At 41.8% G+C, this 21,390-nt stretch overlaps 2 protein-coding genes and 1 long non-coding RNA gene across 5 annotated transcripts in view; all 3 read left to right on the top strand.

Moving 5' to 3' along the window:
- The window catches only part of LOC102077009 (toll-like receptor 2), a 28,439-nt gene extending 16,027 nt beyond the window's left edge, over positions 1 to 12,412 (top strand). For 2 of the 3 annotated variants that reach the window (XM_025907624.1, XM_025907625.1), the window contains one exon: positions 10,634 to 12,412. In XM_025907624.1, the coding sequence (XP_025763409.1) occupies positions 10,634 to 12,056 (1,423 nt within the window). In that variant the 3' untranslated portion in view covers positions 12,057 to 12,412. Of the gene's footprint in view, positions 1 to 2,791; positions 2,886 to 9,676 lie in introns of those variants that run through there. The other variant, XM_019360103.2, reaches the window with a different exon arrangement.
- On the top strand, positions 2,306 to 5,774 carry LOC102076284 (toll-like receptor 2). The gene is given in 2 exon segments (XM_019360104.2): positions 2,306 to 2,362; positions 3,473 to 5,774. A coding segment is annotated over 1 exon segment (1,947 nt). The 5' UTR covers positions 2,306 to 2,362; positions 3,473 to 3,491; the 3' UTR covers positions 5,439 to 5,774.
- A 2,544-nt stretch (positions 12,413 to 14,956) lies between the features above and the next one.
- LOC112847215 (uncharacterized) lies at positions 14,957 to 15,376 on the top strand. The gene is made up of 2 exons (XR_003220647.1): positions 14,957 to 14,988; positions 15,136 to 15,376. It is a non-coding gene; the product is annotated as an uncharacterized LOC112847215 (long non-coding RNA).
- Positions 15,377 to 21,390: the final 6,014 nt, after the last annotated feature.

The raw sequence follows: 21,390 nt of genomic DNA, 5'->3' as shown, positions 1-21,390 counted from the left end.
TCAGCAAAAATTCTGCTGATTCACCTGTTTTCAGCGCAAAGTTCTGCTTCTTAACCTCTTTTCAGCAAAAAATTCTGCTGATTCACCTCTTCAGTACAAATTTCAGCTTTTTCACCTCTTTTTAGCACAATTTTCAGTCTCTTCTGCTCTTTTCAGCACAATTTTCAGCTTTTACACCTTTTCAGCACAATTTTCAGCTTTTACACCTCTTTTCAGCACAATTTTCAGGTTCCTTATTTTTTTTTTTTTTTGCTGAACCTTCAGCATTTTCACCTCTTTTCAGCACCATTTAGCTTCTTCTGCACATTGAACATTTTTTCTTTCATCATATCTTTGTTTGAGACCAGAGCTGGTTTGGCTCAATGGGATGAGCAGCTGCTGTGAGATCTAGTGGCACAGGTTTGAATCCTACATGTGACATTTGCTGCACATCTTCCCTGCTTGCATGTACTCTGCTTTATTGACACTGCTTAGTGTACCCTTTCAAATACAGCCATTTTCAGCAAAGACTTCTGCTTCTACACCTCTTTTCAGATAATGCTGCTTTTCAGCTGTTTTCAGTATATTCCAGTACAAGGCATTCACACTGCATTTTCGCAGGAAATGCAACTTTTTCTAGTATGATTTATGATTCGACCTTGATATGATCCAACTGCTAGGTGTATGCAGACATCTGAGGTCCCTCAGACTACATGGATATTAGGAGGATCTAAAGTTGTGTGCGCGTGTGTGTGTGTGTGTGCGTGTGTGTGTGTATGCCTAAAATCCTAAATTATTTATACAGATGTTAGGGAGATGTTTAATCCACTACACTGGAAATATTAACAAAACTAAACAAAATATACAACCTAACACCAAACATGAACACGCACAAACACGTAATGCAGTTAGAGTAACATGGGCGAGCCCGGAGAACGGCATCTTTGCTGCTGTAATCTTACTGAGCACAACTTTTTTGTGGAAGTCCACATAAACCTTTCCCATCATGCAGGAAAAAAAGGAACGGGATTTCCCGTTCTCTAACTCTCTCATAAGTATTTTTAAAACTTCAGTAAGTCATTGCCAAATGCACAAACATTGTATGTCCCCATTTATAGTTGGTGATACTTAAATTGTATCTTATTTAATTCATGTATCATAGCCAATATCACCTTTCACCAAACAACAATGCTGTTTGTTAGTGTAATTATAAAATTCATTTTCTTTATTTTATCACAGGAGGCTGGAAACCTGTCCGAGGTTGGTTAAAAGGTGGCGCTGACACAGATTTACCCCATTTCAGGTGGATTACCTGTGCTTTATTTAACTTTATCAGGTGTTATTTATGAAAAACAGCCCAATCTTCCATTTAGACCTAGGTGGAAATGTATGATACTCTAAACTCAACACTGACCATCACACACATAAATTCATACGCTGGTTATAATGTGGCACACACAAGCTGACAAAGGCAACCTAAAATATAATAAATATAACATTTATATTATCACCGTAATGATAATATCTGGGACTCTCCACCATTTGACCTTAGAACTGAAGAAGCTTCTCGGATGAGAGGTGAAACGTCTTCAAGCAACTTAAAGAAGTCCAGACGCTTTTTTCTTTCCAAGCTCCTTAGACCACCGTAATGATACACATTGCTTTTCTGTTCACATACATACATGTTAGTTCAGTGCAGCCAATCATATGGCAACAACTAAATGCATTTACACATACAGACATGGACAAGACGTACTCAGGTTCACAGTGTGCATCAGACTGGGGGAAAAAATCTCTAGGATTTACAGAGAATGGTCCAAAAAACAGAAACTACTCAGTCAGTTCAGTTCTCTGGATGAAAATGTCTTGACCCCTGATTCAGGGGTTAGAGGCTAGGTTGTTATAAATAATCAAAAAAAAAAAAAAGACTAGGTGAAAAACTTGGAAAGCTAAGACTACGTTCACACTAATGCGTTTTCGTTTGAAAACGCATACATTTCAAAACGGAGCTGTCCCATGTGGACACTAAAACGCAGACTTTCTAAAACGATGACGCAGTTTAGTCATGTGATGTAGTCATGTGATCAATTAAACAAAGATAGCGGAGGGCATTATACAGCAGTTGTTTTGATTGCTGTCAATTTTGACAGCCCTAAAAAAGATTAATATCAGTTTGTACATGCTCCAGATAGCTTTCCTTCAAATTGTTTAATTCTCACTCGCTTATGCGCATGCGCAGGACTGGAACGTGAGCCCTTTGGGCCGTTTCAATGTGGACGCTCAACTCTGTGAAAACGACTGAAAACGCTAGTGTGGACGTAGCCTAACTCACCTGATGATGCAGTGATGAAGGTGTTTATTGAGACTCTGAATCTCTAAGACTGTGAGTCATCAAATTTTGAAAACTTTTGTTTCAATTGTAATGTCTGCACTGATTTCCTAAATCTTACCTCTCACATATCCCCTCCAAACAAACTAACTACAAATAACATTAAAGTTATTGAAAACTAAACATTTTCAAACAATAAAGACGAAGCTGAAACGAGAAACCCCACTCTGGCAACTAAAGCTAAACTCAAAAAAAAAAAAGTCTGAAATGAAATGCAAAAAAATTCTTGCCGCACTTTGGGCCCCTTAGTACATGAAGCATCGCTTAATCACAGCGTACCCATTTTCAAAAAATGGCAAAAAAATCAAATCATCTGAACCTGGTTTCTTAAACATTGTAATAAGTTTACTGCACTCAGACGTCTGTTGCTTTATTTCTGGATCTCCACTTCCTAATGTGACAGGATGAGTGTATGAGATAAGGAAATAATCGAGTCACAAATAAGAGAAGTGGTAAAGGACACTTTCACATCAGTCAGTGTCCTGACTGTGCAGGAGGAGGACGAGACATTTCATCTGTGAGTAAGACAGCGAACATTCCTCTCTCTCTCTCCATATATATGTGTGTGTATATATATATATATGTATATATATGTGTATATATATATATATATATATACTGTATCTATATATCTATATAGATATATATATATATATATATCTATATCTATCTATAGATATCTATAGATATCTATATATATATAGATATCTATATCTATCTATATATCTATATCTATCTATATATCTATATCTATATCTATATATCTATATATATCTATATCTATATCTATATCTATCTATCTATCTATATATCTATATCTATATATCTATGTCTATCTATATCTATATATATGTGTATATATGTTCTGTGCTTGTTTAGGATGTCTGCTAAAATTAGTCCACGCATTAGCATTACAGTTCATTTGATGATCACTCAAACAGTCAAACTGTAATTTCCCGATCACGTTACTTTATAACATTAGCACGAAGCCTCCAGCTGTGCTCCAAAGCTGTTAGCATGGCTGTTTTTATCATTAGATTGTGTCACACCAGCACCTGAAAGAAAAGCTCTGAGTTTGATTTTGTGTTTGTTTGTGTTTCGCAGGCACTCAGGAGAATAAGTCATGATGTTTTTCGTGTTTGTCCTGTTAGTATCTCAGTGCTCGTCGCTCACCAGTCAACAGTGTCACCACTGTGAACAAACATCCTGCGACTGCTCGAGCCAAAACCTTCGGGAAGTCCCTGCAGCCGCTTCAAAGCTCATCACTGAGCTCGATCTCTCTTTTAACGCACTGGAGACGATAATGAAAGATGACTTTCTTTCATATGCCGCTTTGAGGGCTTTGTTCGTGAATAACAACAGGATCAAAACCATCCATGAAGACGCATTTCACCCGCTGATTCATTTGGAGAAACTGGACTTGTCCTCAAACCAGTTGGAGACTTTGTCTTCTGGTTGGTTTCAGAACCTGACTTCTCTCCACTACTTGAATCTTTTGGGAAACAAATATTCAACACTTGGTCAGGGAAACCTTTTCCTGCCACTGAAGAGCTTGAAGACCCTCCATTTTGGAGGACCTTTCCTTCAGTCTGTCAGTAAAAGGGATTTTTCTGACCTTTCTGGTCTTGAGGAACTTGCTTTTGAAGGAAATCATCTGCAAGTGTATGAAAACGAAAGTCTGAGACAAATTGGACCCATTAGCCATGTAACACTTGGTCTCAATGGAGTATTTCAGAGAGATTTAGCAGTAGTACTAGCTATATTGTTAGACGTTGTTCATCCAAACACAACAGTGACATTCACAGACATACAGTTTAACAAAAGTTTGCAAATGTCCCCAGTTCATGTGGTCATCAAGCGTGGTGCTACAGGTCTTAGTTTTAAAAATGTGAACATGTCTGTGTCAGCTTGTGTACAACTTATGAATATTTCTTTGGGCTCTGATCTGACTTTTTTTGCTGTTGAAGATTCACAATTCTTTGAAGATGAAGAAAAAGTCTTTCGTGTTGACATAAACCTGAAAGGCTTGGATGTCATCGTCTTCAAAAACATTGATATTGTTTGGTTCTACCATTTTCCTGAATTCAGTTTTATGCAAAATATACTGACTGTAGTAAGAAAGGCATCTGTGATAAACTCCAAGTTGTTTGCCATTCCTTGCCGATCCATTATTCATTTCTCAGATTTGGAGTTTTTGGACATCAGTGACAACATAATCTCAGATTTTACACTTATGGAAATGATGTGTTATGGCATGGGTGTCCTTCTAAATCTCCACACACTCAACATCAGCAGAAATATTTTGTCTTCAATCAACAGTAAACTCTTCACTAAACTAGAAAAGCTGGAAAACCTCGACATGAGTGGAAACTCATTTGGCAGCATGCCTTCGACATGTTCCTGGCCAGCAAGTCTCAAGTTCTTAAACCTTTCGTCAACTTCTCTTCCTGAGGTGACATCCTGCCTACCACAGAGCCTACAGATCCTTGATTTATCCAGAAATAAACTGACTGTCTTTAACATTGAATTGCCGCTTCTCAAAGAGCTGTACATCTCTGGCAACAAGCTTGGAAATCTTCCTGATGGGCATTTATACCTCAGCCTCACAGTTCTCTCCATTCAAGACAACAACTTGGCCAAATTCAACAGTAAAAACCTGCATGATTACCAGAGCCTGAGGGTTCTGGAAGCTGCTGGCAACCCTTATGTCTGTTCATGTGACTTTGTAGGTTTCGTGACAAATGACTTGATGAACCACGAAACTGTAGTTAGACATGACTTAAAGTCTTACATCTGTGACTCTCCCGATGCAGTGAGGGGGGAGAGAGTATCAGACGTGAAGCCGTCAGTGTTTGAGTGCCACACAGCTTTAGCGATTTCTTTGCTCTACTTAGGCATCCTGGTGCTGTGCGTGCTCATTGCAGGTCTGTGTTATAAGTTCAGCATTGTGGGGTAAACAAAGGTGACCTGGGTGGAGACAAAAAGCTCGACTCCCAGCAGTCGAGCTGTCAGAACTGCTGTTCTGACAGAACTTTGTCAAAATCAGGCTGCGGAAAGTGATGAACTCTAGGACGTACCTGGAGTTGCCTCACGATGAAGATCAGATTCCAGCGTTCTGGCAAAGTCTGAGAACAGCGATTAAAACATCTGAAATTGATAATAAAGACAATCTATAAAAGGGTTTATACTTAAAATTTTGATTGTACACACACATATTTACCTTCTCTAAGGGCTACAATGTCAGTGACTTTACGCTACGAATGTATTTTAAGACTATTATATTTTATTATGATATTTTAAGAGTATTATCAAAGACAGCATGACCTATTTTGAATTCAATTTCGTCAATCTTTTTAAAAACTCAATTTTCTTAAGTATTCCTTTCATTTGACAGTAAAAACAAAGTACAAAAGGCTGTATACAGATAATTTTGGAATCTCTTAAAACTTGCCCTTGTATTTCTGAAATCCTTTAAAAATCTTTCTCTTGTTATATAAATGTGCTAAAAAAAAGCTTAGCTCTTTGTACATAACTTGGGTTGGAGCTACATATTACTTATATATCTTTCAGTATTGTGCTAACTTAGTTTGAATGGTGTCAGGAATTGCTCTTTTCTTTCTTTTTAAGGTTTTTTTTCCCTCCATGAATGCATGTACTCTAGTGGAGGCTTACATAAAAACTAATGAGAGATAAGTGAGTGGTCTATTACAGGTCAGAATTGTTTTGTATACAATAAAGATTAAAAAAGGCAAAGTGATCTTTTTGTTTTAGTTCACTGGAATGTTTCACAGTTATCATAAGTACCACAACCTGTAACTGAGACAATTTATGTATATGTGAAAAACTCAAAAGTGATGATATAGTCAGGTGCACAAGATTTTTGGGCAATGACACATTTTGTGTTGTAATTTTGCCTCTGTGCACCACTACAATGGATTTAAAATCAAATAAGGCAAGTGTAGAGTTTCAGCTTTAATTCAAGGCTTGAATAAAATTGATCACTTTAACCGATTAAGAATTACAGTCATTTTTATCCAAATGGCCAATTTTCAAAAGAAATTGGAAAAAATATGATTATTTTTTTATAATAAAGATTGTTTTTAATACTTGTATGAAAGTTTTCAGTCAGTAATTGCTGGAAGGGTAGAACCCGTTGACATCAGCATTTGCTCTGCTTCGCCTTTGGTGCAAGCCACCATCAGCTGCTAACTGGTTGTGAGTCTCTGCCTTCAGTTTGTCTTCAGTAGCTGAAAAGCATGTAAAATGTAAATATAAGCAGAATGCAGTGATTTGCAAATGCCACAAACCATTATTTTGTTTTTATTTTTAATTAATATGAACTGAGGCAAAACGAAAACTGTTCTGTCGTCAGACAAAACAAAATTTTTAATTCTTTTTGAAAAACTTGGATCCTCTGCCCTCTCCACTGAAGATGAGAGACTACCCAGCTTCTTATTATTCCCAGTGCAAAACTCTGCATCTCTGATACTCTGTGGATGCATCAACGCATATGGAATTGGCATCTTGCACATCTGGAAAGACATGTACCACACCTAAAACATAGCAGAGTTTAAGTGCAGTTCAGTCAAACCATTATAAAGGTTAATAAGAAGTTTTTGTGGATGAAGCTGTATTTCCCTAATGGCATCTTTCCACAGCAGTGTTCTGCTTTTACTGACCGCAACAACTTTTTTTGTGGAAGTCGACATTAAAACTTTACCATCATGCAGAAAAAAGTAGAACTTGAATTTCCTGTTGTCTAAATACTGACATGTGTCAGATTCTCTGCTCTTAAAATGTTGCAATCTTGGTCAAAATAAGCAACCTGCCAAGTCCATATTGATATTACTGTTACATAACTATTTTAAAAACTTCAGCAAGTGATTGTCATATACAAAAACACTTTATGTCACCAAACAACAATGAATGCTGTTTGTTAGTGTGATTATAAAATTCATTTTCTTTATTTTATCACAGGAGGGCTGAGGTTGGCTGAAAGGTGGCGCTGACACAGATTTATTTTGGATTACCTGCGGTTTATTTAACTTTTGTCCCTCAATCTAACAAAATGAACAAGTGCTACAGTCACACTCTTTCAGGCTCATTCTCACACAGGATTGAGTAAAGTCTTTATGACCTAAGCCTAAATGCACCTTTTCTCTTTTTCTTCCCTTTATGTTTTTTGAATATTTAACAATTGTCATTTTTCTCGGGCATTTGAACATAAACAGATTTTATTCAAATGCTCGACAAAATATACGAAAGAAATGAGACACCAGAGAAACTAATAACTTGCTTCTGTTCTTCTTATCTCTAATCCCTGCAGGGAAACTGTCACTCTATTTCTGTCTCTCTGCTTCCAAATATGACAGGCCCAATGTGAGACATGAAGAAATAATTTAGTGACAAACAGGAGAAGTAGTGCAGGGCACTTACAAATCAGTCAGTGTCCTGGCTGTGCAGAAGGAGGACGGGACATTTCACCTGTGAGCAACACAGCGAGATTTATCGAGTTATTTTTTCTTAATTTCTCTTCTAAACCCGGTTAAACCTGTTTTTAGATCAGTCGATTTAAGAGGTGGGAAGTAACGAAGTCAAAAAATTGCTAGTGAGGAAGAAAAAGGGGAATGAGGGGTTTTTTTTTAAGAGGCAGAAATGCAACGTTTCTATCAGCTCAACAAACATCAGCAAACACACAAACTGTCTGTGTGCAGTTTGTCTCACTGTGTGCTGCTAGCTAAAGGTCCAGCTGCTGTATTTCACAGGCAGAGAAAAGAAAGAGAGCTAACTTCACTCAGAGATGGAGAAAGATGTAAGAGGACAGGATTAGATTTAAAGGTAAGGACTGCTCAGTGACGCTTGATGAACTGCAAATCTAACGTTGCAGAGATCAATTTGCATTTAAGCTGATTATGCTTAGATACATTCATTGAATTCTGACTTTATATCAGTTGTATACCTACCTACCTACCTAGTATAAAAATAGGTATAAAGTGTTTAGTGTCAGTGTAGGAAATGGAGCTAAGCAAAGACATCTGTGAAACATCTGTTGACATCTTGTTGAATTCACTTGTGTAAATCCACAAAGAGCAGTAGGGCTGCTGATCACAGCCTGTATATAAAGAAACTTTTCTGAAGCTCATATTAGAAATTATTGTGAGTTGTGATTCTTTTCCCTGTGCTGCCCAACTACACAGATCTTAGGGTTCCCCCATCTGCTGAATCCCACTGTAACCCTTGACTGTGCTCACTTTACTGTTTAGATGTGGAAGCAAAGTCAGCCTCTACAATGTAGGCAACAGAAAATTTATTTTCACTGCTTGTGTCCTACATAACATATTCAAGCTGAGTACATCCATTAGAATTACAATTTAGATTTGAATAAGATTTGTATGCTCATGTATTAATATTATTTTATTATTATATTAATAAATCTACTTTTGTACAAAAATGGCTTGTAGAATTGTCCTTAACCTCCTAGGACCACATTTTGGGTTGTCTTGACCAAAATACTAAATTTTGCTCTACAAGGGCCTGATATCCACTTACGAGGACATTATACTGCCACTGTTTTATCAAAATTTAAAGAGAATGTCCTCATATGTGGATCTCATTTTTCTCGAAAACAAAAATCAGCTTAAAAAAAAAAAAAAAGATAATTCTTTGTTTTTACATTCATCATGTGCCAATCAGCCCAAATAGCAAAGAGAAATTAAAAATGCATGCCACGAAAGAGTTTGGGTCTTAGGAGGCGAAAAGGAGCTACTTTTTACTTTTACTGTGCTTTTTCACTTTTGAGTAAAAACGTTGCTTCAGTACTTCAACTTTTACTTGAGTATGTTTAACACATGTATCAGTATTTCTACTTGAGTAAAGAAAGTCTGTACTTTTGCCACCGCTAAATAAGTTTAAACAATGCAATGACAAACAAATAAAAATATCAAAAAAATTAAGATTAAATTAATTTTCAAGAATATTTACCATTTCCATTGTTTTCTTTTTTTAAATGCACAGATTAAATATTTTTTAAAGACAGTGTAAACATTCCTCAGAGATTTTGATATGACTGCATCACAGATTTGCTACAGATGTCAACAGAACACATCTATAATGTGAATCAGATATTCCACCACTTCTTAAAGTGGACTACTGGACTGAGTTGAAAACAAGCCTGACATGACATTAGCACGAAGCCTCCAGCTGTGCTCCAAAGCTGTTAGCATGGCTGTTTTTATCATTAGATTGTGTCACACCAGCACCTGAAAGAAAAGCTGTGAGTTAAATTTTGTGTTTGTTTGTGTTTCGCAGGCACTCAGGAGAATAAGTCATGATGTTTCTCGTGTTTGTCCTGTTAGTATCTCAGTGCTCGTCGCTCACCAGTCAACAGTGTCACCACTGTGAACACACATCCTGCGACTGCTCGAGCCAAAACTTTCGGGAAGTCCCTGCAGCCGCTTCAAAACTCATCACTGAGCTCGATCTCTCTTTTAACGCACTGGAGACGATAATGAAAGATGACTTTCTTTCATATGCCGCTTTGAGGGCTTTGTTCGTGAATAACAACAGGATCAAAACCATCCATGAAGACGCATTTCACCCGCTGATTGATTTGGAGAAACTGGACTTGTCCTCAAACCAGTTGGAGACTTTGTCTTCTGGTTGGTTTCAGAACCTGACTTCTCTCCACTACTTGAATCTTTTGGGAAACAAATATTCAACACTTGGTCAGGGAAACCTTTTCCTGCCACTGAGGAGCTTGAAGACCCTCCATTTTGGAGGTCGTTTCCTTCAGTCTGTCAGTAAAAGGGATTTTTCTGACCTTTTTGGTCTTGAAGAACTTGTTTTTGAAGGAAATCATCTGCAAGTGTATGAAAACGGAAGTCTGAGACAAATTGGACCCATTAGCCATGTAACACTTAGTCTCAATGGAGTATTTCAGAGAGATTTAAGAGTAGTACAAGCTATATTGTTAGACGTTGTTCATCCAAACACAACAGTGACATTCACTGACACACAGTTTGAAAAACGTTTGCAAATGTCCCCAGTTCATGTGGTTATCGAGCGTGGTGCTACAGGTCTTAGTTTTAAAAATGTGAACATGTCTGTGTCAGCTTGTGTACAACTTGCACATTTTTTGTCAGGCTCTGAACTCACCAGTGTTGCCATTGAAGATTCACAATTCTTTGAAGATGAAGAAGTCTTTTTTGTTGACATAAACCTGAAAGGCTTGGAGGTCATTTTTCTCAGAAACATTGATATTGTTTGGTTCTACCGTTTTCCTGAACTCAGTTTTATGCAAAATATACTGACTGTAGTAAGAAGGGCATCTGTGATAAACTCCAAGGTGTTTGCCATTCCTTGCCAATCCACTATCCATTTCACAAACCTGGAGTTTTTGGATATCAGTGACAACACAGTCGTGGATCGTGCATTTATGGAAATGATGTGTTATGGAAAGGAGGATGTCCTTCTAAATCTCCGCACACTCAACATCAGCAGAAATCGTTTGTTTTTAATCAACAGCGAGCTTTTCACTAAACTAGTAAAGCTGGAAAACCTCGACATGAGTAGAAACTCATTTGACAGCATGCCTTTGACTTGTTCCTGGCCAGCAAGTCTCAAGTTCTTAAACCTTTCGTCAACTTCTCTTCCTGAGGTGACATCCTGCCTACCACAGAGCCTACAGATCCTTGATTTATCCAGAAATAAACTGACTGTCTTTAATATTGAATTGCCACTTCTCAAAGAGCTGTACATCTCTGGCAACAAGCTTGGAAATCTTCCTGATGGGCATTTATACCTCAGCCTCGCAGTTCTCTCCATTCAAGACAACAACTTGGCCAAATTCAGCAGTAAAAACTTGCATGATTACCAGAGCCTGAGGGTTCTGGAAGCTGCTGGCAACCCTTACGTCTGTTCATGTGACTTTGTAGATTTTGTGACAAATGACTTGATGAACCACGAAACTGTAGTTAGAGGCGACTTAAAGTCTTACATCTGTGACTCTCCCGATGCAGTGAGGGGGGAGAGAGTATCAGATGTGAAGCCGTCAGTGTTTGAGTGCCACACAGCTTTAGCGATTTCTTTGCTCTGCTTAGGCATCCTGGTGCTGTGTGTGCTCATTGCAGGTCTGTGTTATAAGTTCAGCGTTGTGTGGTACATGAAGATGACCTGGGCATGGCTAAAAGCAAAGAGAAAGCCAAAGTTGAAGAAGGGAGTGCTCCAGTACGATGCCTTTGTGTCCTACAGTGAAATGGACTCCGGCTGGGTGGAGGCGCATCTGATCCCGGCCCTCGAGCAGTCGGAACCGCCCCTCCGACTCTGCCTCCACAAGAGAGACTTTGTTCCCGGAGGATGGATCCTAGACAACATCATGGACGCTATAGAGAAGAGTCACAGAACGCTCTTCATCCTCTCCCAGAACTTTGTCAGAAGCGAGTGGTGCAAGTACGAGCTTGACTACACCCATTTTAGATTGTTTGATCAAAACGATGACGCAGTTGTGCTGATTCTACTGGAGCCCATTGACAAAAAGAACATCCCCAAAAAGTTCGTCAGGCTGCGGAAAGTGATGAACTCCAGGACGTACCTGGAGTGGCCTGATGATGAAGATCAGATCCCAGCGTTCTGGCAAAGTCTGAGAACAGCGATTGAAACACCTGAAATTGACGATACAAACAATCTATAAAAGCATGTATATTTCACATTTTGAATTTACACTCACTTTTATATTGACATTTTCTGAAAGCTAAAATGTCAGTGACTTTACGCTGAAATCAGGTACTATTATAAGTAAATAAACATAATAAAATTTATATCATTTTTTAATATTTACTTTCTTCAATTAATCCCTACAATTAACCATTAAAGCAATAATTCTGGAGATTTTGTTAATCCGAATTTGCAATTCTAAAAATATTTGAAAGTCTTTCTGTATGACTCGCCATATAAATGTGCTAAAAAAGGAAAATGATGACTGAATAAAAAGTTTAGCTCTTTGTACACAATTTGGGTTGGCACAATAAAGTACTCATTTATCCATCAGTATTGTGCTAATTTTGTTTAAAAGTAAATATCATCCTGTCTGGAATTGCTCGATTTTTTCCTTTTTTTTGTTTTCTACTCCTATTAAATCCCCTAGAAGAGATGATGCACCACAGCAACTTCCAGCTCTATGTTAGCATGCTCAGTCTGTCCATTAGTACATGCGAGAGTCTTGTGATTGGTCCAGATTATGGATGGACCAATGGATGGATGCTCTGAGCCCTCTAGGCAATGTCTTCATGGCCAACAGCTCCAGATTGTAGTTTCTCTCTGCAGGAGAGACGTAATGAGTGAAAAAAACACATGGACAAATATTTCCATGTCTTGTTGGGTGAGGACTGCTCCCACACCTGAATCTGAGGTGTCCACTTCCACTAGGAACTGTTTACTTAAGTCAGGTTGAGTGAGAATGTGGATGTGGTGGAGAGCTGTCTGAACTTGTCTGCAGAGTTCCACTGAAAAGGGTGCTTGGGAGAGGTTAAACTGATTAGTAGCGATGCAACTCTATTGAAACCACGAATAAACCTGTAATAGAAGTTGGTAAAACCCAGAAACCTTTTCAGATGTCTCCTGTCTGAGGGTACGGGCCAGTCGACCACAGCCTTTACTTTTACAGGGTCTGCTTGCAGTTGCTCTCTTCCCACAATGAATCCCAAAAGAGACACGGAAACTAGTGCTGTCAGCGTTAATCTCGTTAAAATGACGTTAAATCGTTGGGTTACTTAACGTAATCCCTGGTTCTTTGATAACAGAGTGAGGTGTTTCACTATGGGAATCGCCTCGGCGTGACCAACTACGGAAGCTCCAATGACACCACGTCTGTCTCTGACAGACCTGTCGAGCCGTGCTCAGGGCTCCGCCCCCTCATTCTAACACGGCCGACCAGCTCCTCCTAACTCATTCCAAGCAGATTTCTTTCCGTGCCTAAGCAAGGAGGGAAGTGTTGGTGAAATACCTCACTCTTCGCTCGGTGTTTCACTATGGGAGATATGGCCCACTGCCGGATTGCGCCAGCTCCCGAAGCTACTCTCCAGTACTACTCCAGGACCTCAGGTCGAACCTGAGGCACCAGAATCCAGCACTGCCTGAGCTAGGGATGACTGTGCAACATCCAGCCGATAAAACCGGACAAACGTGTGCGGCGTAGCCCAGCTTGCTGCCGCACAAATATCCTGGACTGATACACCTCTGAACAAAGCCCAGGATGTGGCCACACCCCTAGTGGAGTGAGCTCGAAGTCCCAGGGGGGCCTGCGAGCCCTTACAGCTATAAGCCAGAGCTATGGCCTCTACAATCCAATGAGCTAGCCTCTGGCGTGATAAGGGCCTGCCCTTGTGAGGGGAGGCCCAGGAAAGAAACAGCTGATCCGACTTCCTGAATCCAGCTGTTCTGTCAACATAAGTCCCCAACGCCCGCACAGGGCACAAAGTGTTCAGCCTCTGCTCCCTCTTTGAAGAGAACGGAGGGGAGTGAAAAGCCAGGAGCTCTACTGTAGAGCACCTGTATGACGTTTCCAACACTTTAGGGACAAAGGCAGGGTTAGGCCTCAGGCGTGCTTTAGTGAGTCCTGGGGCCAGCTGTAGACAAGAGGGGTGAATAGACAGAGCCTGTAATTCACTAACTCGCTTGGCTGTGGTTAGAGCCAACAGCAGAGTGGTTTTAAGAGAGAGAAACTTCAACCCCACTGCCCCAATGGGCTCAAAGGGGTGGTGGGAGAGGGCGTCCAAAACGACTGACAGATCCCATAAAGCAGGGGTGTCCAAAGTCCGGCCCGCGGGCCCATTTTTAATTGGCCCTCAAGTAATTTTATAAATAGAATAGAAAATGGCCCGCACTTCAACTTTTGCTTGAGTGTATTGCACTTCTTAGTTTTAACACCAGGGGGAGCTACTGTTGATCAAGGCAGTTGCTCCACCAAAAAGGACAATCACAGAAGAAATTTACCCCCAAGTTACCAAACATGGCAGAACCAAAGAAGCGAAAGGTCGAAAGTGAATGCAGAAAATTTCAGACACGGTGGGAGAGTGAATATTTCTTCAAAGAATTAAAGGGGAAGTGTGTCTGTTTGATCTGCACTGAAACTGTGGCAGTTATGAAAGAGTATAATGTACGACGTCATTATGAAACCAAACATCAGGCCTATGCATCCTACACTGGTGCTGAGCGAGAGCAGAAATTAAAGCAAATGGTAGCTGTCCTGCGGGGTCAGCAACAGTATTTTTTTCATGCTCAAATTGTCCAGGAAAAGGCTCCAATAGCCAGCTGTGAGGTCGCCCAACTCATCGCAAGACATGGCAAGCCTTTGTCAGATGGAGACCTCATAAAACGCTGCCTCGTTAAAGTCACCGAAATAATGTGCCCGGAAAAAGTGCAGGACTTCAACAACGTCAGCATGTCCAGAAATACAGTTGTGCGACGCATTGAAGACTCGCCAGCCAACATTAAACTGCAACTGTCTGATAAAGCTGTGCTTTTGATTTTTACTCCATCGCATGCGATGAGAGCACCGATGCCACAGACACCGCACAGCTGCTAATTTTTTTTGCAGGGAGTGGACGAGAGCACGAGCGCTTTAGGTGAGTAAAAAATATATTCCACAGTACCCGTGTGTTAATAAGCATGCATGTGCAGGTACACATGCTTCAAATATCAATAATGCACATCAATCCTGCCCTGCTTTTGCGCACCACTTTCTTATATGCGTTTTTCTTGTTAACACACAGAGTGCACAGCGCACGCACATGCAAAGTCAGCTGATCTCATCTGATGCAGATCTGCTCCTTGATCAAGTGACATTTGTCCGGATTTTTGACACGAGTGGCGTACGATGAGCACCGTGGCTGGATGGCCCGATTTACATACCCAGCGCAGCTGATACTCACCAGAATAATTTACTAAAATTATATGGACTCATGTTATTAAGTCCAGTTCAGTCTGTTAATGTTGATAACCGTTTCAAACGAACGTTAACAGGTGTGTTGCTAAGCCTAAGAACTTAAATAACAAGCTTGAAATGTACCCGTCCCATTTTCCCCTTTATTGTTTTTTCTCTGTGCTGTAAATCTTCTGTCCAAGAAGAAATCTGCTGCTGTTCTGAGAATGAGCTACCAAAGCTTTTTCTGAATAAATCAATAAAGATCCATCTATGGAAAGCTGTGATGAAGGCAGTTTTGTCTTTAATTATATTCAACAATATAACACATTTGACCACTTTTAAATGATTTTTCTAACTTTAATACGCTACAGTTAAGGTTATATACCTAATTTCTAGTAAGTGGCCCAGCCCCTCCTATATTTTTATGTATGTGGCCCTCAGTGAAAAAAGTTTGGACACCCCTGCCATAAAGGGACCAGTGGTCTAGAAACTGGGAGCGTTCGACGCGCCCCTCTCATGAAGCGACATACAAGGGGGTGCTGACCAGCAGGTTTATCACCAAACCCCACGTGGCAGGCTGAAATAGCTGCTAAATAGACCTTTATGGTGGAAAAAGCTCTCCTTTTGTCCAGCAAGTCCTGAAGAAAACACAACAGCTCCACCACTGAACACTGAAAAGGGATAATCTGCTTTTCATGGCACCACTCTTCAAAAACACGCCATTTACTGCTGTAAATGGAACGAGTGGAGGAGGCTCTGGCATTCTGAACGGTTTCAATAACCTTCGGAGGCATGCCTGCTGCCTTCAAATTCCACCTCTCACGGGCCAGGCCCAGAGAGCAACCTGTTCTGGATGGGGATGGTATATCTCCCCACACGCCTGAGACAGAAGGTCCCTGCGGATGGGGAGTGGCCATGACTCGTCCACCAGAAGCTGGATGATTTCTGCTATCCAGTGTTTGGATGGCCACAGTGGAGCTATTAAGATCCAGGGTTCGTACGCTTTTTTCAGGGTCAAATTCAAGCACTTTTTAAGCACTTTCAAGATCCGTTTTTAAGCTTTTCCAGCACCCCCCCCCCCCCAAAAAAGAATGCATGTTTCAATTCGCATCACCTCAGTAAGACCATGTGAAAAGACACCTTAGCTCCCCTTTTGTTCAGACATAGAAAAACGCACCACACAAAATACTCCAAAAGGATTTCACTTAAAAATTAAGATGTGCAAATGTTAACAAATCAACTTGTTAGAGATATTCTTCTCCTGTTGAAAAAAAAAACCAAAAATAAAGAAGTAAGTTAGATAAGATATTGATGCTTCTTTCCTGTGTGCCAAAAAAATAGGAGACAGATGTTTGTTTGTTTTTTAAGTTATTTCCCAATAAAACTGTTTTATTGCTAACTACATTGCTGTGTGTATTATTGCTGAAGTCCTAAATGATCACCTTTAAAGTGTTTGTGCTAATAACATCAAGTCAGACAGGCATGGAGAACAGCACTGACTGTTTAAGTAGTTTAATGTGTCGGTGGCGATAAACACATTTTGAATGAAAGCCGGGGAACTTCTTCTATTCTTTGTGACCATATGGATCACTCATATTACCATTATTTTCGTTTAAACGTCATTGATTGCGTTTACACTGCAATCTGCCTTTGGTGGCTTTTTTGCAGCAACTGTAACGTTCACTAGTAGAACTGACACACAAAACACAAAACGACTACACTACACACTAACTACACAAGACAACACACTAACTTGAGACTCCAAACACGATAAACGTCACAAATCTCTCACGTATCAAAACTCTCTCTCTCTTTATCGCTCTCTCTCTTCCCTCTCTTCCCAACAACCAAATGCCACATGTTGCCGTATCATTTTTTGACTGGTCGACATGGTACATTTTCCCACCAATAGGGAAGGAGTGTTTTTCTTTTTTCACTCACAAGCAAAGCGTGTTTGCTAGCGCTCTCCTTAGAAAACACAGTTTTTACCGTTTCTTCCCGGAGTAAACGCCACTGTTGTATTCAGACCCCCCCCCAAAAAACCAAAAAAACATCGGTTTTACGTGGCCTATCAACACAATTTAAAAACTGGTATACAGTTTGAAGTCCGCACGTTCGACCCAAGTTGAAATGGAGACTCTGGGTCCGTCGACCCCAGAGGGTTAATCAGAAAGCCTTAAGTTAGCTAGTTATGTATCGGGCTAATGTTTAAAGCTTTCACTTGAGTAAATTACTCATATTACTGCTAAGTAATGTTGGCTAAGTTCACAGCATATTCCGTAATAGCGCTGCCATACTGCATCACACTCAGTGCATTTCAATCATTTCTCCAGCGAGTTTGATAGCTAGCAAAATAATAATCTTTTTTTTTTTTTAAAAAATAGCATGTGTAACGTACGCGTCGCGTACTGGAAAATTATTTACTAGGACTCACCTATCATGCGACCAGAGAGCGCAAACTCCACCATTGTTGTTTTCCATCATTAAAAACATTAAAAGCATTAAAACAGCAACCTACAGGTATGTTAGCGCACTCATCCCCAACGTCCGAGGGAGGGGCGGGGTCACATATTAAAACAGACGCAAGGCAGCCCAGGCGGGGAAATTTTGCTTTTGCTTTTTGTGACTCATTTTATTTCTCTATCTGATAAGAAAACAATTCAATCAGATAGCTATTTATTGTGAATGAAATACAGTTACATTTTCAAGCACTTTTAAGCACCACATCTGAAATTCAAGCACTTTCCCAACCTTGAAAAGAGGACATTAGAATTCAAGCACTTTCCAGGATTTCAAGCACCCGTACGAACCCTGAAGATCAGTGACAGCCCCTGATCCCTCACTCTGATCAGTGTTGGGGAGATCAGGCTGAGGGGAGGGAAAGCATACAGCAGAGTTTTTGGCCATGGATGGGCCAGCGCATCCACGCCCAGTGGCGCATCTGCGTCTGACAGGGAGAAAAACAGAGGGCACTGTGTGTTTTCTCGCGAGGCGAAGAGATCTACGGCAGCCCGGCCATATCTCTGCCAAATCTGCTCCACCACCTGTGGATGAAGCCTCCATTCTCCGAACAGTGGATTTCCTCTGGACAGGAGGTCCGCCCCCCTGTTCAGAATTCCTGGCACGTGAGTTGCCTGAAGGGAGAGGAGCCGAGTGCTGCTCCACACAATTATTTCCCTGGCTAACCTGTGTAGCTGCCGGGAACAGGTGCCGCCCTGGCGGTTGATATAAGCAACTACAGTGGAGTTGTCTGTTTTCACTAAAACATGTTGTCCCCGGAGATACGGCAGAAAATGCCGTAAGGCTAGGAGCACCGCGCGGAGCTCCAGCACATTTATGTGATTCAGAGCGAGTCTCTGTGACCAAACACCATTCACTGCTCTGCCCATCATAGTTGCACCCCAGCCTGACAGGGATGCATCTGTGGTCAGCGTCACCCTGGAAGACACTGCCCCGAGAGGTACCCCCGCAGCGAGAGCTGTCGGGCTCCTCCAAGGCTGGAGAGCCGCGATACACGGCTGCGTTATTTTTACACCACGACTGAGATGTCGGCGAGGGCACAGCTGCAGAGAAGCGACCCACCGCTGAAAATCTCTCATCATAAGCAGCCCCAAATGTACCACCGATATCACCGAGGCCATGAGGCCGAGGAGGCGGAGACAGAGTCGGAACTGCACGACTTTCCCCAGCTGAGAATGGGAAAGACAGTGAGTGAAGGATGCGATCCTCCGCTCTGAAAGTGCCATACGATAAGAGATGGAGTCTATTCTGAGCCCCAGATACTCTGTAAACTGTGCGGGTTCCAAGTGGCTCTTTTCCAGGTTGATGGTGAACCCAAGCTCCGTGAGGTGATTCACTACCACCTCGGAGTCTTTGATCGCCTGCTCGCGCGATCGTGAGCATATTAGATAATCGTCTATGTAAGAGAATATTCTGATGCCGCTGTTCCTTAACGGAGACAGCGCTGCTTCCACACATTTGCTGAACACCCTTGGGGCTAAGGATAGCCCGAATGGGATGGTTTGAAACTCGTACGCTACGCTCTGATAAGCAAACCTGAGATATTTCCTGTGTGGAGGATAAATGGCGATGTGAAAATATGCGTCTGATAGGTCGATTGTAACAAACCAATCGCCTGTGTGAATTGAGCGACAAAGCGTCTTGTGTGTGAGCATTCTGAACGTGTACTTTCTCAAATGCTTGTTTAACACACGCAGATCCAGAATAGGACGGAGCGACGTTCCGTCCTTTTTCGGGATGAGGAAATAGCGGGAGTAAAAGCCCTGCTGAGCTTCTTCGCTCGGAACCGCTCTGATCGCCTGTTTGTGTAACAGGGAGAATATTTCCTCTTTCAGCACATTCGCTGAGTCGCCACTGGCCACCGAAGCCAACACTCCGCTGAATCTCAGTGGTTTTACTGCAAACTGTAGTCTGTAACCCTGGGAAATGGTTGACAAGACCCAGGGATGAACTGTGCATGCGCGCCACCGCTCCAGCCGCGCTGTGAGCGGGCCTCTGAAGACGCGGTAGCGTGACGTCACCCCTGTCTCCCGGAAGGAGTTGGGGCTCTCGCTCTCCCCCTCGGGAAGAGCGTGAGCTCCCCCCGCTGGGAACAAAGACAAATGGCAGTGATTTTCTTTGTTTTTATTTTGAAAACTGGGGGGACATTCTGCCCTTGGCAAACTGCCTGGCTGCAGAAATGCACGTTTTATTTCTTTTGTTACCCCCAAACCACAGTGAAGTGTCTGGTGACTCTGGGCAGTGCTTGGTGACACAGACAGAGTTCTTAGGAGTGCTTGGTGACACTGTGCCATTTGTCCACAAGTCTGTCCTCCCTGAACTGGAGGAGGAGATTGACAGGGTGCTCCTGGTGAACTGGAAACTTCCGGAGACCCTGAACCTTGGAGTGATTTGGTTACCCCTTCTAACACCTTCTTTCTCTTTGGGGGAGAAGAGAGGGGTGACACAGAATGTTGCAGGTGTGCTAGGCTGACCGCTTCTTTTTCCCCTCTCCGGGGTGTGACGGCTTGTTCTTTGCAGCAGCCGCTGCAAAGGAGTGCTTTCCCCAAGGTCTTTGGTTCTCTACCTTGGCCTGGTGGGCACCCTGCTGGCCTCCTGCTCCTCTCTGCATTCTGACCCCACTTTGTCTCCCTCTCACAGCTGCTGCTGTTGCGGCAAAGCCAGCTCTTGGCACCTGCTGGGGCTGAGAGTTAGGTTTTCTGGGTAAGGAGAGGTTGAATGCTTCTCCCTCCTGCTTGTTTCTCTCATTCTCTCCAGGGCTGGGCCAAAGAGACCCTTGGTTGGGTCATAGGCTGCATCAATTACCTCAGCCTTCTGAGCATCACCTAGGCCTGACAGGTTTAGCCACAAGGCTCTCTCACCTGAGACTGCAAGGCCCATAACGCGGCCACACCCTTGGACTGCTCCCCTGGAGGAGCGAAGAATGAGATCATTAACCACACAGATTTCATCCCAGAGGGCTGGGTTCGGGGAACCCGAGTCAAGCTCACGGCCCATGTCTTCCAGAATTTCTGCCTGATATGCTGATAGCAGTGTGACTGCATTAAGCGAGCATACTGACTGTGCAGCATATTTGTACATCCTTTGATAGATAGATGCGGTGAGGCGATCTATCTTGTTGGGCAAAGAAACACTAGAAGAAGCTGAGATTGCCCTGCGGTTAGGGTGAAGGTGATACGCCACTGAAGGCTCCACTGCTGGGGGTTCGGTCAGCCCCAGTTCACCCATCCCCTGGATCTCAAGCTTAGAGCAGCCCTTGGTCGTGAAGCGAGATCGATCAACTGCAGACCAGACAACAAACGACGGAGGCACCAGACAAATGCAATCAAACGATGAGTTTATTAACACAGGAGAGGAAACATCAGCATATGTCTTCCTCTGACAAAAATACATTGAATGTTGGTTTTATAGCATAGAAAATTAACGCCCACACATACACGTCAATACAGGTCAAAAATACATTGTTTACAGACATGAGCACATCTCGTACATCTTAATAACTATAAACAGACATCTAACTTCTCTTTTCTATATCACTTGCCTTTTAAGGTAATAAACTTCAAGCTTCAGGGTCTCTGAGAGC

Source organism: Oreochromis niloticus, linkage group LG6 (assembly GCF_001858045.2).
Source record: "Oreochromis niloticus isolate F11D_XX linkage group LG6, O_niloticus_UMD_NMBU, whole genome shotgun sequence".
Classification (NCBI taxonomy): domain Eukaryota; kingdom Metazoa; phylum Chordata; class Actinopteri; order Cichliformes; family Cichlidae; genus Oreochromis; species Oreochromis niloticus.
The sequence above is the reverse complement of the archived record's forward strand: the minus strand, read 5'-3'. Positions and strand labels throughout refer to the sequence as shown.